Here is a 14592-nt window from a genome sequence, read left to right as displayed (position 1 = left end):
TGCTTTATCTGCCTTGATAACAGCTATCACGCTGAATATATATCACAAGCATTAGAGGCACTCTACAAAACACACAACTCTGCAGACCTACCAAGGTACTCAAGAGAAAGTAGAAGGGCATTCGATAGGAACTAACTTTCTTTTGCCAATCTGAACCCTGAACACTATCAACAGTGTTTATAAAGGTCAGTATCTGCTSCGGATTAGTAGTTGCAAGTAGGTGCTTTTGCAGGGATAGGAAGCAATCTCCTTGACCTTCAGGAGAGAAGAAGGTATAAAAACCAAAGTATTTTTCTTGGCCAACTGTTTGTGCAGCTGTTGAATTTCTTAGGGGCTGAGGAAGACACCTTTCAGGGAAATTTTGTGAGAAAATGGCAACTTTAAGTGAAAAGAAGACCTGCAGTGAACGGATGGAAAATTTCCGACGTTTCGTCTGGAATCCAGAAACGAAGCAGTTTATGGGAAGGACCTTAATTAACTGGGGTATGTTTTCACCCACGAGAGTCTTCTCTTCATTCTGGTGTCCTCAAAAGTCTTGAGGAGGGTGGGACCTCCTTCAGAGCGGGATAGGATGCGGTGATAGCTTTCTCATAATTATTGAAAGTATCAGTTTTCCCACATGTTTCTGAATCACCTCTGGAGCCGATGAGATGTGTTGTTAAAGCAGAAGTCTGTTTRCTACGCTGCTGTTGGGGTGAAATTACAGAATAGGACTTTGTATTTCAAAACTGTTTCAGAAATAAACAGGTTTTAGAGACTGGTTTAGGGGTCCTGTGTAATCTAGACAACAGGACAAGAAGAAGACAAGAAATTAATTTGAATTAAATTGAATAAATTAGATCAAAACATTGAGCTGGGTGGTTCCTAAAAGTATATTTTAAAACAAATATTGGCCCAAATATTACATAAGGACAAAATCTAACAAACTAGCACATTAGTTAATTTATTAATAGCCGTGGATTTTGTTTATAATATGTTTCTAGCATTGTTGATTATAGTTCTGGTGTACGGGTAATTTTACTTAGTTTACTTGGAGGGTTTACATTACTCCGGCCTGCAGAAATCAGGCCTCACTGTATTTATGCAAAGGCAGCAGCATGATCTGTGCTTTTCCTCTGTAGACCTAGCTGGGAAAGCGTGAGAAAATAATTTTTGTGCAATTCTCTGAAAACACATTTTGCCTTTCCAAGGTTCCTTCTCTAAATTGTTGCCTGTTTAATAGAGCTTCTCTTTTACCGTAGCACGCTCATGCGTATTCCAGCTGAACCGCGCTGTCCGCAGCCAGGCTGGTGTCTACACCGACAGTGCGGTTTAGGGTCTATATTCCGGACAGCACAGCTCTACGTGTTTTAAAGAAGGTCCCCGTTCTTCCCGCAGATCGTAACGGTAGCTGTGGGTTTCTAGAAGAAATATCCCTCACGTGAAACCTGCTGGCAGAGTTTACCGGCCACTCTGAGAACTCAGATTTTACYGAAAACCAAACTGAAACGTGACCCTCTCCGGCTCGGAGAGGAGGAGGTCCGAAGAGGTGCCGAGGACCGCGGGAAGGGCAACGCGCTGCCCACCCGAAGCGCTCCCCGGGCTCCGGTAGCGCGGTGCACGAGACACGCTGCGCACGGGTATAAGGAAACGCAGCGTCGCTCTGAATCTCGTGCCGGGGCAGTAAAGCACCRAGAGGTTGCATTTTGCTGAAGGTGGTTTCAGATGTGAAAGGCAATGAAGGGATACCGGTCTAAAACCGACTGCGCTTGAAATAACCCTGAAATCTGTGACCTAAATGATAATTTTGGCAGCGTGTTTTGGTCGGTGAAATACGCTGGCTGTTTTGCTCGAGGCGTGCAGCGAGCGGACAGGTGGTCTCAGCGCGTGAAGCTGCGCGGCCTCCGAAACGTCAGACCACTCGAGCGTGTTAACCGGCGTTTCTTCCGCAGTGTGGATCAGCCTGTACTACCTCGCTTTCTACGTGGTGATGACGGGGCTCTTCTCGCTCTCCCTGTACTCCTTGATGCAGACGCTGAACCCGTACGAGCCGGACTACCAGGACCAGCTGAAGTCCCCAGGTAAGCTCGGCGGCCGCTCGGGTTCTCCGTCGGGCCGCGCGGGGCTGAGGCGGGACTGGCAGCAGCGCGTCCGCCGGAAGGTCCCCGCTCCCCTCTGCCTTCCCTCGCCCAGGGGTGACCATGCGGCCGGACGTCTACGGGGAGAGAGGACTGCAAATCCGCTACAACGTGTCCGACAACGCAACCTGGGAGGGATTCGTGAGCACTCTTCAGACCTTCYTCGCAGGTACCGCCACCGAGTCCGGCAGTGCCTGGGACCGCGGGCGTCCCGCGCGCTGCCGACGACGCTCGCCTCGCCTGCCCCCTGCCCCAAGCCCTCCGCACCTCTCGCGAGGCTCGGTTTCGTACCGCTGCGCTGCCAGTGCTCGCGCTGAGAACGGTTATGCCAGAAGTGAGCTTCGWACGGAGCTGGCAGCGCAAATCGCCAGCCTTAACTCGATTCGGGCTTTATATTTTTGGGGGCCTCAGTATTCCAGAATAATTAAATTTTCCTCATGCCATCTAACCTCATTTTCTCTTGAAGTAAACTCCCCCCCTCCCCATGATATACCCTCCAACATGATTTTGGGATGTCTAACTGACACATGGAAAACTTCAGAGGGGAATTTTTCTTTCTTCCTTCGCCCATCCAGCGTACACGCCAGCTGCTCAGCACCTGAACATCAACTGCACGAGTGACACATACTTCATCCAGGACACCTTCGACGGCCCAAATAAAACAAAACTATCCTGCAAATTTACATCGGATATGCTTCAAAACTGCTCTGGCCTCACTGATCCTACTTTTGGATTTCCAGAAGGAAAACCCTGTTTAATTATAAAAATGAACAGGGTAAGTACGATCTCAAATGCTGCACAGGAGAGGATTCATCAGATATTGGGGACTTGCTATATAATCTGTTGCCACCAACATTAAACCCTGCTTTGTGCTGACAAGGCAAACTAATATCATGCTTTTTCTGAGAGACCTGCCAGGTTACTAGAAAAATAGTGAGATTTTTTTTTCATCRCGTCTAGGAAAGTAATAGAGGGCAAAGTGGTTTCCAAACAGACTCTTTGAAGCTTTGGGTTTTGTTTAGATYTGTCAGCATCTCCACAGTGCTACCGTCTGACAAGCTAGCAGATAACACAGGTTATCTGCTGCAATTGCAGCACCCTGCGCCCGCAGTTGAAGTGTCAGGATGTGGCTGTAAACGGAGGGATTTCAGAGGTGCAGTTCTTGCACATCTTTCTTCTCTGTGCTGCAAAATGTATCATTAGCTGAATCTATAAAAGTAAAATTCAAGACTAGTAGGTGTTTCCTCAGTAAAAACCAACAAYACATTATTTGAAGAGGGAAAAGGAAGTCTTCCGAGCTTCCTTTAAATTTGTGAGGACATAGAAAAAGGGACGACTATTTTGGTTTTGTGTTCAGGTAAGAGCCTGGGGCTTCCGATTCAGTTTCRGTACGTCAGTGAAAAGTGTTCATACTCATTACCAGTCACTGACCGACAAAATTACTCGTTGTTTGCTTCGGCTTGCACTGTAGTCGCTAGTGAGGTGCATTTTTAGGAGTCTGTGCAAGATCCAGCTCCAAGAGGAGAGATGTGCACCCAATATTTGCAGGTGAAATGCACGCAGTTTTTGCAGATGAAATGCAGGCTCTCCCACCCAAAAGGCCTTTTCTTTCTTCATCAAGGCTGCATGCCAGCCCTGGAAGGAGAAAAGCATGTTTATATTGCCTTGCGGGTGCTCCCTTCTTTTGTCTTCGCTGCTACAGAACGTGGTCCTGATATTTTCCTAGGATAAAATGGGCCCAGGAGTTTTCGCCAGTGCCACGGTTTTCTGATACCACATGTAATGGAAAGCACAGGCGATACAGCTTTTTCTTTTTCCTTTTTTCTTTTTTTTTTTTTTAACCATGCAACTAGCTGCTTGAACAGACCTCTGCTGCCTGGGCACCGGGAAGAGCAGCCGTCGCGCGCAGGCGAGTCCGTGGGATTTGGCAGTAGGCGCCGCGCTGTGTGCCCGGGACGGAAGCGAGCCCCGGCGTTTCCCATCGYGGGCAGCGCACCCAGGGCTGCTCAGGAGATGTCCCGCTGCGTGACGCGGGGTTTTTTTTTTTCCTCACAGCTACATATGGTGAAGTGATCTGCTGGACGGTGCCTTACCGAGCAGCACATCAAGCAGCATCTGACCCTATGTTAATCCTTTGCTCATTTTATCTCACAACARTCTCCAAGATGAGTAACGTGTGTTTTCTGCTTCAGATTATCAAATTTTACCCTGGCAACGGCACTGCACCGAGAGTGGACTGCACCTACATGGTGAGTACGTGGGGTCCAGGCTTCAAAGATTTCAAGCACAGCAGCAGCAGCAGCAAGCAAAGTGCAGCTGTGACCGGAGGGATCAGGGAGATGCTTCATGGAAATCAGATCGTTCTGGCAAAATGCAATAGGATTCCTCTTAACTCTGTGCACCCTTTGGCACTGCTAAGCAACCTAAGAACCAGAACTGTGCTTTGTTTTAAATCACTTGAAAAAAAAATGCTTTTCTGTGCTGCAGAAATTATAACAGTGAAATATATTTGCTTTAATAAGACATTTGCTTGTTGTTTTCTGTTCCTGATAGGGAAGTTCATAAATCCAGAGCAACTCCTTCAGGCTTTCTGCAAATTTCAGCTGATTCTAATTCATCGAATTCATTGCTGCTGTATGAACACTTGGCTGTTTTTCTTGGCAGCAGTAGCAGTAGGGAGATTTCCATTTTTATTTGAAAAATATACCCAAGACTGGCACTGAATAGCCTGCTGAGTTTCAATACATTTTATATGGTTTTGCCAGCAATAAAGCATTTGTATAGGGCTGGCTTACAGTATTATAGACGTGCCTTCTTTCTTTACAAACAGGGTGACRATTCTCGCCCCCTTGAAGTAGACTACTACCCCACGAATGGCACCTTTAACCTGCACTACTTCCCTTATTACGGAAAAAAGGCCCAGGTGGGTGCCCGGGTACTTGTTTTTCTTGTAAGATGACGTCTCCGGAGCATTTCTGTCATCTTACGTGAACTGGACAGAAGTTTAATTTTAGTGCTGTGTATCTAAATTGATAGTGTAGAATTAAAGCACCTCACGGCTTTTCTTTCTCCTAGCCCACCTACAGCAATCCTCTGGTAGCTGTGAAACTTCTCAACATTACAAGGAATGAAGAATTTAAAATAGTGTGCAGAGTGGTTGGAACCGGAATTATCTCTGATAATGTTCATGATCCATACGAAGGAAAAGTGGAATTTACGCTGAAAATAGACGACTAAGCAGCAATATTAACAGAGACATTGCTGGAAAACTTGTGCAATGTGAGGAGTGACTTGCCTATTATCACTGTTGTTCATATTTATTTTCTCGCTATGATTTCCATATAAATTTACTCAAATTGCAGCAAAAGAAGACATTTTCTACTGAAAGATCATCCATATAGCTAAAAATCAAGATACCACTTCACGTGTGTGAAGGAGACAGCAATTAACTTGGTGGACATCGCTTACCATTTCATGGCTACCATATGCTGATGTCTTCATGCAAATACCTGCACATAACAAGTCTCCTCTCAGCTCAGCAGCTATGACTTCAAAGAAAACAAGTATAACATCAAAACTTTATTTTCAGTAACATTTCAAACCATAATAAATAGTTGATGTATAATACTAAATATTGGATATTGCAGAAATAATTAGATAGCTAGAAGAAGAAATCAATAGTTTGAAATACTAGCAGGCAATAGAATTTCATTTTACATTAGAGTTCAGTGTCTCACATATAATGTTTAAATTATAAAAATATATTCAAATTATCTATATTCCAATGCCTTATTTTTTTACTATTCAACCAAGTCAGATTTTTTTTTTTAGCATGACAAATCAATTGAGTGCGAAAGAACTGACTTGAAATCTGGCCCCTAGCTTACACCTTTTATTATGTTGCTTACAATTTCTGCACGCATACAATTTAATAAAAAATGATCAGTAAGAATGTAATATCTCGTTATATCCAAAAGAATTGTGTTAATTTAACTATTAGAATATTTGCTTTGAGTAAGAATAGTCTTGAATTGCAATTATGAGTTTTGCTTACCTGAAAATATCTGGAGAATGAAGATGTAGAAGTTACAGTAAGTTGTTAAGTGCACCTAAAATTTGAGAAGTCTAATYCTACCACAGATGATACCAGGACTGCTGCAGCAGCACTGTGCAGCAGTTCATTTTAGATGGTGGCCAGGATGCTTCTGCCAGATTACACAGAAAAATGAATTCAGGACAAGAAATCATTTTAAATCTTCCTCAACTTGACATTATAGAAAGTGGGCAGATGGAAGACGTAAACCTTGGTCACTACAGTAATATTTACAGAAAGAATCCAGCTGGCGGGGAATATTTCCCTGCTTCAAAGCCACAAAAAATATTTGAGCCTTTTGCAGAACATCTGAGCATTTTACTCTTCAGAAACAGTAAGAAATCGTCTCCTCATTTATATTTTCCCCTGTCCAGCCTCTAATGTTTCAATTTTTACAATAGGATTTTGCCTCTCTTAGAAGAGACTAAATGAGTATCAACCTTATATCCTTGCTGGAGCATAAATCTCGTGCACGCACAGGGCTTCAGCTGCAGCATTAGAGATACTTGATTAGTTCAACCATTACAAATGGGGAAAAGCTGTCAGGCTCTACAAGTTTTTCTTCGATTGTGAAAAGAAAGCAGCGTATTTTGGAGCCAGATGCACATCAAGAACAGATTCCTGAGTTTAGCTAGTCGATCAGCGAGGACGTCTGCCAGAAAAGGCAGTTAGTTATTTCCTGTCTGGAGCAGAGGAGGAGGCAGGTGGGCATCATCAGACTGGGTCATTACCAAGGAGAGGACAGACGATAAACTATACAGCCACCCAACAGAGATGAGCTGAGTGAGAAGGCATAGGGAAGACTGTAACATGCCATGAAACCAGTATCAGCTCCATGATTTTTCTTATCCAATAAATTTTCCTTTCTAGACTTGTCTCGTAGGTGTTACATAGATCTCTCTTGAAGATCAGTGCAGCGAGGACAGAAATGCAGCAGTTGTTCTGAGAGATACATTTTCTATTGACACTTGTATCTGTCCTTATGAATATCCATGCAGCCAGCAAATCCAATAATTGAAATGTACAGTCATAATGTCTATTAGTTTTCCTTTATCATTTTTAATAGTAAAGTGCCAAAAAATATTGAATATAACTCCTCTGATGCTCAAAGGAGTTTTTCTTATGCTTATGTGACCACAGCAAATTCAAAATGGCATCAATTTAGAAAGGTAGAGGCCAGAATACTATGTACAAAGTACTAATAATTAAGACTTTCCTTATCAGCCACACATGATGAACATGGTATCACTGTAATTGCACTTGAGAATTTCTTCTCTATCCTATCATTTGATATAACCAGTTTAAAATCTTTTATCTGTAAGAAAAATGAGGGAGAGATTGATTCAGCAGCAAATAAAGCTGTTTGACCATGTGCTACTTTCAATAAYTGGATGGAATGACAACTGTATCTTGTGGGCTTGCAGAAGGAATACTTTATGCTTTGCATATATACCCACTGCACAAGCTTCATTTCTTTCAGATATAAAAGTTGGATCTCAAACAAGAAAATCTTGTTTAATATAAAAACATGTATGAAAAGAGGTGTTTTCCCCCGTTTACTTTGGAAAGTTCTCCTTCACTGGGAACAAAAACTGTKTTCACCTTTCCCCTCCTGATTTTCAATTTCCTTTTATTGATACCAGAGTGATAACAACAGATGCATTTCTTGGACTTGTGTTTTTGCTGATGAAGGCACAAGGGCTTCCAAAGCAGGCACTTCTCATTATGTTAAAAGTATAAGTAGGGCTCAGAATTCCCYTTTTAAGCTCCCATTTCATCTCTCTCACTTGCTCTAAAATGAGAAAGAATTGGATTCTGGAGAGATACTTGGGGTAATGTGCTTCAGCATTCATTCCTGTGTAYGGGTAGTCTTGTCACCATTGTGAGGAGTCTATCATTTCAATTTAAAATGTTCCGGTGGTTTATTGTTATCAACTAAACACCTAATTTTAATTTGTCTGTCTTCAGATTCCAATCCTTATTTCTTCTGTCACCTTTCTCATTTCTTCAATGTAACCATAGAATCAGAGAGTTGTTGAGGCTGGAAGGGACCTTCAGAGATCATCTAGTCCAACACCTCTGATCAAACAAGGTCACATAAAGCATGCTGTCCAGGAAGCCCTCTATACAGCTTTTATTATCTCTGAGAACAGCAACTTCACAACCTCCAYGGGAAACCCAAGCCAGTGTTCTGTCATCCTCCCAGTAAAGATTTTCCTTATGTTCTTGTATTTGTTTGTGCCTGTTGCCTCTCATCCTGTTTCTGGGCACCACTGAGAAGTGTCTAGCCCTGTCCTCCCACACTGAACAGGCCCAGCTCTCTAAGCCTCTCCTCTAAGCCTCTAAGACACTCCAGTCCCTTAATCATCTTAGTGGACCTTCGCTAGACTTGCTCCAGAAGCTCAGTATCTCTTGTACTGGGCAGCTCAGAACTGGACAGAGTACTCCAGGAGTGGCCTCACCAAGGCTGAGCAGATGGGGGGCATCACCTCCTTTGACCTGCTGGCAATGTTCCCTGTAATGCACCCCAGGACACCATTGGCCTTCTTGGCCACAGGAGCACACTTCTGGCTCATGGTCAGCTTGTTGTTCACCAGGACTCCCAGGTCTCTCTTTGTGGAGCTGCTTTCCAGCAGGTCAGCCCCCAGCCCGTACTGGTTCATGTGGTTATTCCTCCCCTCCCCAGGTGCAGGTCCCTGCACTTCCCTTTCTTGAACTCCATGAGGTTCCCCTCTGCCCATCCCTACAACCTGTCCCTCCGAACGGCAGCACAGCCCTCTGGCATATCAGCCACTCCTCCCAGTTTTGTACCATCAGCGGACTTGCTGAGGAGACACTCTGTCCCTTCATCCAGGTCATTGATGAATAAGTTGAATAGGATTGGACTGAGTATTTACCCTTAGGGGAAACCACTAGCTACAGGCCTCCAACCAGACTCTGTGCCACTGATCACAACCCTCTGAGCTCTTCCTTTCTGCCAGTTCTCTGTCTGCTCAACCAGCCCATACTTCATCGGGTTGCCTATGAGGATGTTATGGGAGACGGTGTCAAAAGCCTTACTGAAGTCAAGGTAGGCATCATCCATTGCTCTTCCCTCATTTACCCACCCAGTCATCCCATCATACAAGGCTATCAGCTAAAGCTGATAACTAAGCATTACCTTTGTGAATCCATGTTGACTACTCCTGATCACCTTCTTATCCTTTGTATGCTCGGAAGTGGTGTCCAGGATGAGCTGCTCCATCACCTTTCCAGGGATGGAGACGAGGCTGACTGATTGCTGGGTCCTCCTTCTTGCCCTTTCTGAWGATTGGAGTGACATTTGCCTTCTTCCAGTCCTCAGGCACCTCTCCTGATCGCTATGACCTTAATGACTAAAATAATTTCTCCTATGTCTTTCTCAAAAACCAAGACAAAGCTCCTTAATTCTCTTATCAAAAGATCTTCACCTTAGATACTAAGTAACTAGAGGAAGAGCTTTTTTCTGACTCTTTTTCAATTCTTCCACATCGTTTTAAATAGTGATGCTAAGAAGTGCATAGCTGCCCACTTTTGGTCTCGCTGTATGTATTCAGACATAAAATCACTTTCCATTTTACTAATCTTTCATATGTATACAAAAATCAGATTAGCTAGCGTCTTAAAAAACTTCACAGAAGACTTGTAAGCAGTTCTTTTCCACCATGATACTCAGATAATTTTCAGAATCCCACTTTTTCAGCATACAATTTTATTTCTTATAGGTATAGCTTGAATCCTGTGTTCAAGAGATGTGTAGTTTAACCATAACAACATATATTTTCTGGAAGTCCTGCTTGCTCAGCAATCCACATTGATCCATCTTTCTCATTGTTTTTTCTTTCATAAACTGTATCATTTAAAAAAAAAATTAGGTTATTGAATAAAAAGTTAAACAGAAGTAAGATTTTRCTTGATGCAACTGTTCAGTCAGTGATAACTCCACAAAAATACTTCTGCATCAGCAGTAAACAGTTCTTAACCCTTTATTGTATGTGTTGATATTGTAAAATATTTTTAAAATCAGAATAGAATATAACAAAAAAGGCTTAAAGATGCCATAGTATATCCAGAATTGCCTTTATCAGCTAAGAAGTAATCTCATAACACATTCCTTTAATGAGACCTATTTTGTACTTTGATATTAATTTTATAACTATCTTCCAGGCTTTCGATCTTAACTGACTCCTTTAGCATGTCTTCAAATATTATGTTCAGGGATGATCTCAGGCTGTCTAGACCGTAGGTAGACAGGACTTCCTCACATCACTTTGGAAATTGAAACTCTAGCATTACTTCAGTCTTCAAGAAATTACTCACTGTTTCACAATTTGTTAAAAATCAGTGCCAGCAATGTACAGATCCACTCCATCCACTATAAATTACATGCGTTGCCTGTTTCAGAAGTGGTAAGCTTTAAGGACATGCTTAATAACCTTTTTTTTTAAGGAATTCTCTSAAGCTTACATGATAAAAGAATGTGAACCTTCCCCCAAAGTCTCCAACCTTGCTGTTTTGTAACATCCTGTAATGAAAAACATTCCATTCTTGATAACATTCTAACCCACTCAAGGGACAGGATAGGGCTGGTGTCATTGCAATACTTACCGTTACACCAAGAKGTGTTAAATCTTTGAGCCTAGGTTTGAATTTCAACCTGTTCAATACACCAAAAATGTCAAAAAGCAAACAAAGCGTTAGTAGAATACAGAAAAGCAATTATAAAGCAATTAACAACAGTTTCTCTTCCTTACTGTCTTCTGCATCAGGATGTTTCTGCCTTTATCATAGCAAAGACGTGAACCAGTAACGATGAGATGATTTTCTCTGGTTAAGGTTTTACTTGCTGGTGTAGGAGTACTATGAATGCTTTCCTTTCTTGCGTGGACAGCAATTCCTCAATCTCCAGTTCTCAGTGGAAGGACAGGCATGGCTAGGCATGTTCCATCATAATACAGACAATAATCACCAACATAAACAAATGCTGAATGTAGGGAACAACTGCACGTGTCTAATTACTGTCCTTCAGTCTTCTCTCAGCATCAGGTCTATTTGCTTCCCCTCATCCTGGAAACCTATCTAAAAGATGAGTYTTCACTTCTACCTACTCAGCTAGCTACCATTTTTGTCATGGGAGTTTAGTAGCTTATGACAGCTTCTGAAGATAAACTGAACTTCTGTTTAATCCACTGTATTCYGTTTCTGCTGAGTCTTGGGTACACAGGCAGACCAGATGACCCATTTGTTAGACCGTTCGAGATGCTGATGCTCAATCCTTTCTAGCATTTTTTTTCTTCTCCTCTGCCTCACAGGATGATAAAATAATTCAGGTTAGGAGGCACCTCAGGAGGTCTCTAGTCCAGCCTCCTGCTCAAAGCAGAGTCAGCTGTGAGGTCAGACCAGGTTGCTCAGAGCTTCATCCAGTCTGACCTTTCACATCTGATAGAGACAGCACAAGCTGTATGCGTAACCTGTTCCACAGTTTGACCTTCCTCATGATGAGAAAGCTTCTCCTTATATCTAGCCAAAACTGCTTACTTCAACCTGTTCTTGCTGTCTCTCATCTTCCGGCCATGCCCCACTACAGATGTGCCTGACTCTGAAAACCTCGCAGGTACCAGGAAACTATTATATCCCCCAAAGCCCTGTTCCCTCAGCCCCTCCTCACAACGCGCACTCCAGCCTGCCATCCCWGYCCAAAATCTTGGCAGCCCTYCATAACCCACAGAAGCTTAAGGAGAAAATTCAGGAGACAAAAAAGAACAATCTTGGAAAAATCYGAAGTACTGAAAATAATGACATTARAAGTTGCTACACCTATCTTATCAACTTGCCTTCTTAAAATAAATGAATGCCAATTAAGGYAATGCAAGGTTTTAAGAAAGAAACGCATATGATAATAGTATCTTTCTGGAAGCAGACAGATCTGGGAAAGGCTCAGAGTTGTTAACTCTATGCAGTAGCCAAAATATATAGTTTATTACTCTTCTCATAAGCAGAGAAGAGACATGAAATCCCTCCAGAAAACAGTGGACCATCTGGGAAAARAAAGAAGTGTCTCTCTCCTTTCTTACACTACTGATCATTCCAGTATGAATTCATCAGTGCTTCCCGCTCAGCCCCTCATTTTTTYCATTTTTATCTTAAAGTAGCATCCAATTTTCAGGCTTCCTATTAAGGCGAAGATTTTGCAACTCATATATTCACCTATAAGGAAATGAAGAGATTTATCTTGTGATGATTATCGGCTTCCTTGAACAGTTTACTAAATGGTCATCTCAGTGGGCTGGTAACTAAGAAAGGCATGACTTTGTCTTGTTCCTAATTGCTGCCTTTTGTTCCAAACTTTCTCTTTCCATTTCAGAGATTCATAAACAAGCAAAAATAATGCAAGTAACATCTTCTGAAATGTGAATTTTRCCATGTTTTCACTCCCACTTTGACTTTGCCCCATCTGAGGTCTTTTTTACTGACAAGAAAAAAAGGAAACTGTGACAGGCACACTCAGCCTTCCTTTTCCCCCAGCATCTCTCTACTGTCATCCCTCAGTCTTCTCAAGTCAATCTTAAATCATACACTGGCAACTTAGATTCAAGGACAAAGCTGGAACAACCTCCCCAGACTGTCTAAAGGTCCTTGATAACTATTGTTGGATTCTGCAGATAAAACTACTACTCAACAGCAAAGAGGATTTGAAGTAGCTGACTCAGCTGCTAGAAGAACATTGCTTCTAGCATCAGTGTTGTAAAGAACGATATGCACCTTTAGTGAGAASCAAAGCATAGTTACCTTCCCCCTAAAAATGGGCTTCCCAAATACATAAAATTAATATGCTCAATTCACTTGCATAACAATGTGCTGATACAATCAGAAAACATTCACTGTGTATCAAATGCTCTGTAGTACGCACCCACATGCTGTTTCCCACAGATGTAGCAATGCATAATCCCTCATAAAAACSTAACACAGAATTTAAGTGCATCCAGGAGCCAACATTACCACAGAGTAATTTGTACACTCTACCTTGTCTTTGCTGTTGACTCCCTTCATGGAAGCAAAAAGTCCTGATTCTGGCAGTRGCCTGCAGAATGGCTGAGCCAGTTCAGTAACCTGAGCTTTCAGGTGAGAGCAGAGGCAGTAACCTGTGCCTTCAGGTGAGAGCAGAGGGCATGATCTGACAAAAATGCTTAGGTGGGAGTATACGGAAAGACGGTGAAGATCTATTTTGAAGGCCTACAGATTTGTGACAGAAAGTCAGGACTGAGGAATACGGGATGAAAATTCAGGACAGTAAGCATGGTAAACAGGGAAGCTGGACTGCAGYAGTAAGACTGGCCTGGCACTTTGAAGAGTAATAGGATGGAAATAAGAAGACATGGGAGAAACAGGTATACAGTRTATGATACTGTCTTTTCATCACCAGAGCCAAGAGCTCGGCCAAATTATTAAATCACAGCACAGAAGCTGGGACCTCTACAGTGCAGACACAACATACTGAGACAGTCAATTCTAGGCCTTCAGAGGAGGAGAAGGGAAATGTTCTAAAATAATCCTAAAATTAGAAAAACCACAGAGCTTGTTAAAAATGCCCATGCGCGTTTTATTAATAAAAACTAACAGTGCCAAGGTTAAACAAGTCAAACAATTATATAGTCTCTTTATATTCCATAAAATATTACAGAAAAGTTTATTTGTGTTTCAGTAAAAAGACTACTGTCTTAGAATAGGCAGCTGACAGTACTTGTGCAGTTAATTGTTTGTGAATAAATTTAAAAAGACTACCACCTGCCCTGAAATTCCTTTTATAAAAATGAACTATTAAAAATGATTGACAAATTTTGAGTTAAAAAACTTAAAACATTCTCTATATTTAATTTCAACTTTATAATAGATTACAGGAAGATGCTTATGAAACAAATACAAACATTTGTTTCAGTACATGTCTTTATATGATAGACTTATAAGTATGTAAACAACTATATAATAAAAAGTTTCCAAAGTCTGCCTGTAAGAAATCAGGCAAATTTTACCATAAGCAATAAATCATTCCAAACCTTCAAGATATCTTATATAGCTGCACCAGCTGGCAGTAAACATTTGCCAAAAACTTTGTAATTCATATGTCCCAACATACAGTGAAAAGTATATAAACTTGATGGAATCACAATGTTAGTTATAATTTAAGGGAAAATAAGTTCACAACAACATTTCTGGAATTTAACATGTAAAAAAAGTAGGACCTATCTTTCTTGTTTGGTTCTTTGGACACTGCATGATTAACAAAAAACACTACTACATTAGCTCACTATCCCTCAAGAAGTGGTATAATCAAAATACACTCCAAATAAATTGCCATTCAGTGTA

General features: G+C 41.8%; 1 protein-coding gene across 1 annotated transcript; it reads left to right on the top strand.

Moving 5' to 3' along the window:
* Nucleotides 1–371: 371 nt before the first annotated feature.
* On the top strand, nt 372–5354 carry ATP4B (ATPase H+/K+ transporting subunit beta). The gene is made up of 7 exons (XM_085320815.1): nt 372–483; nt 1932–2060; nt 2173–2286; nt 2693–2892; nt 4310–4366; nt 4948–5040; nt 5193–5354. The coding sequence occupies exons 1-7, from the start codon at nt 372–374 to the stop codon at nt 5352–5354; spliced, it is 867 nt and encodes a 288-aa protein (XP_085176941.1).
* The last annotated feature ends 9238 nt before the right edge of the window (nt 5355–14592 follow it).

Source organism: Rhea americana, unplaced genomic scaffold (assembly GCF_003343005.1).
Source record: "Rhea americana isolate MKP2758 unplaced genomic scaffold, rheAme1 scaffold_66, whole genome shotgun sequence".
NCBI classification, from domain to species: domain Eukaryota; kingdom Metazoa; phylum Chordata; class Aves; order Rheiformes; family Rheidae; genus Rhea; species Rhea americana.
Note: the sequence above shows the minus strand (reverse complement) of the source record. Positions and strands in the feature narration are given on the sequence as shown.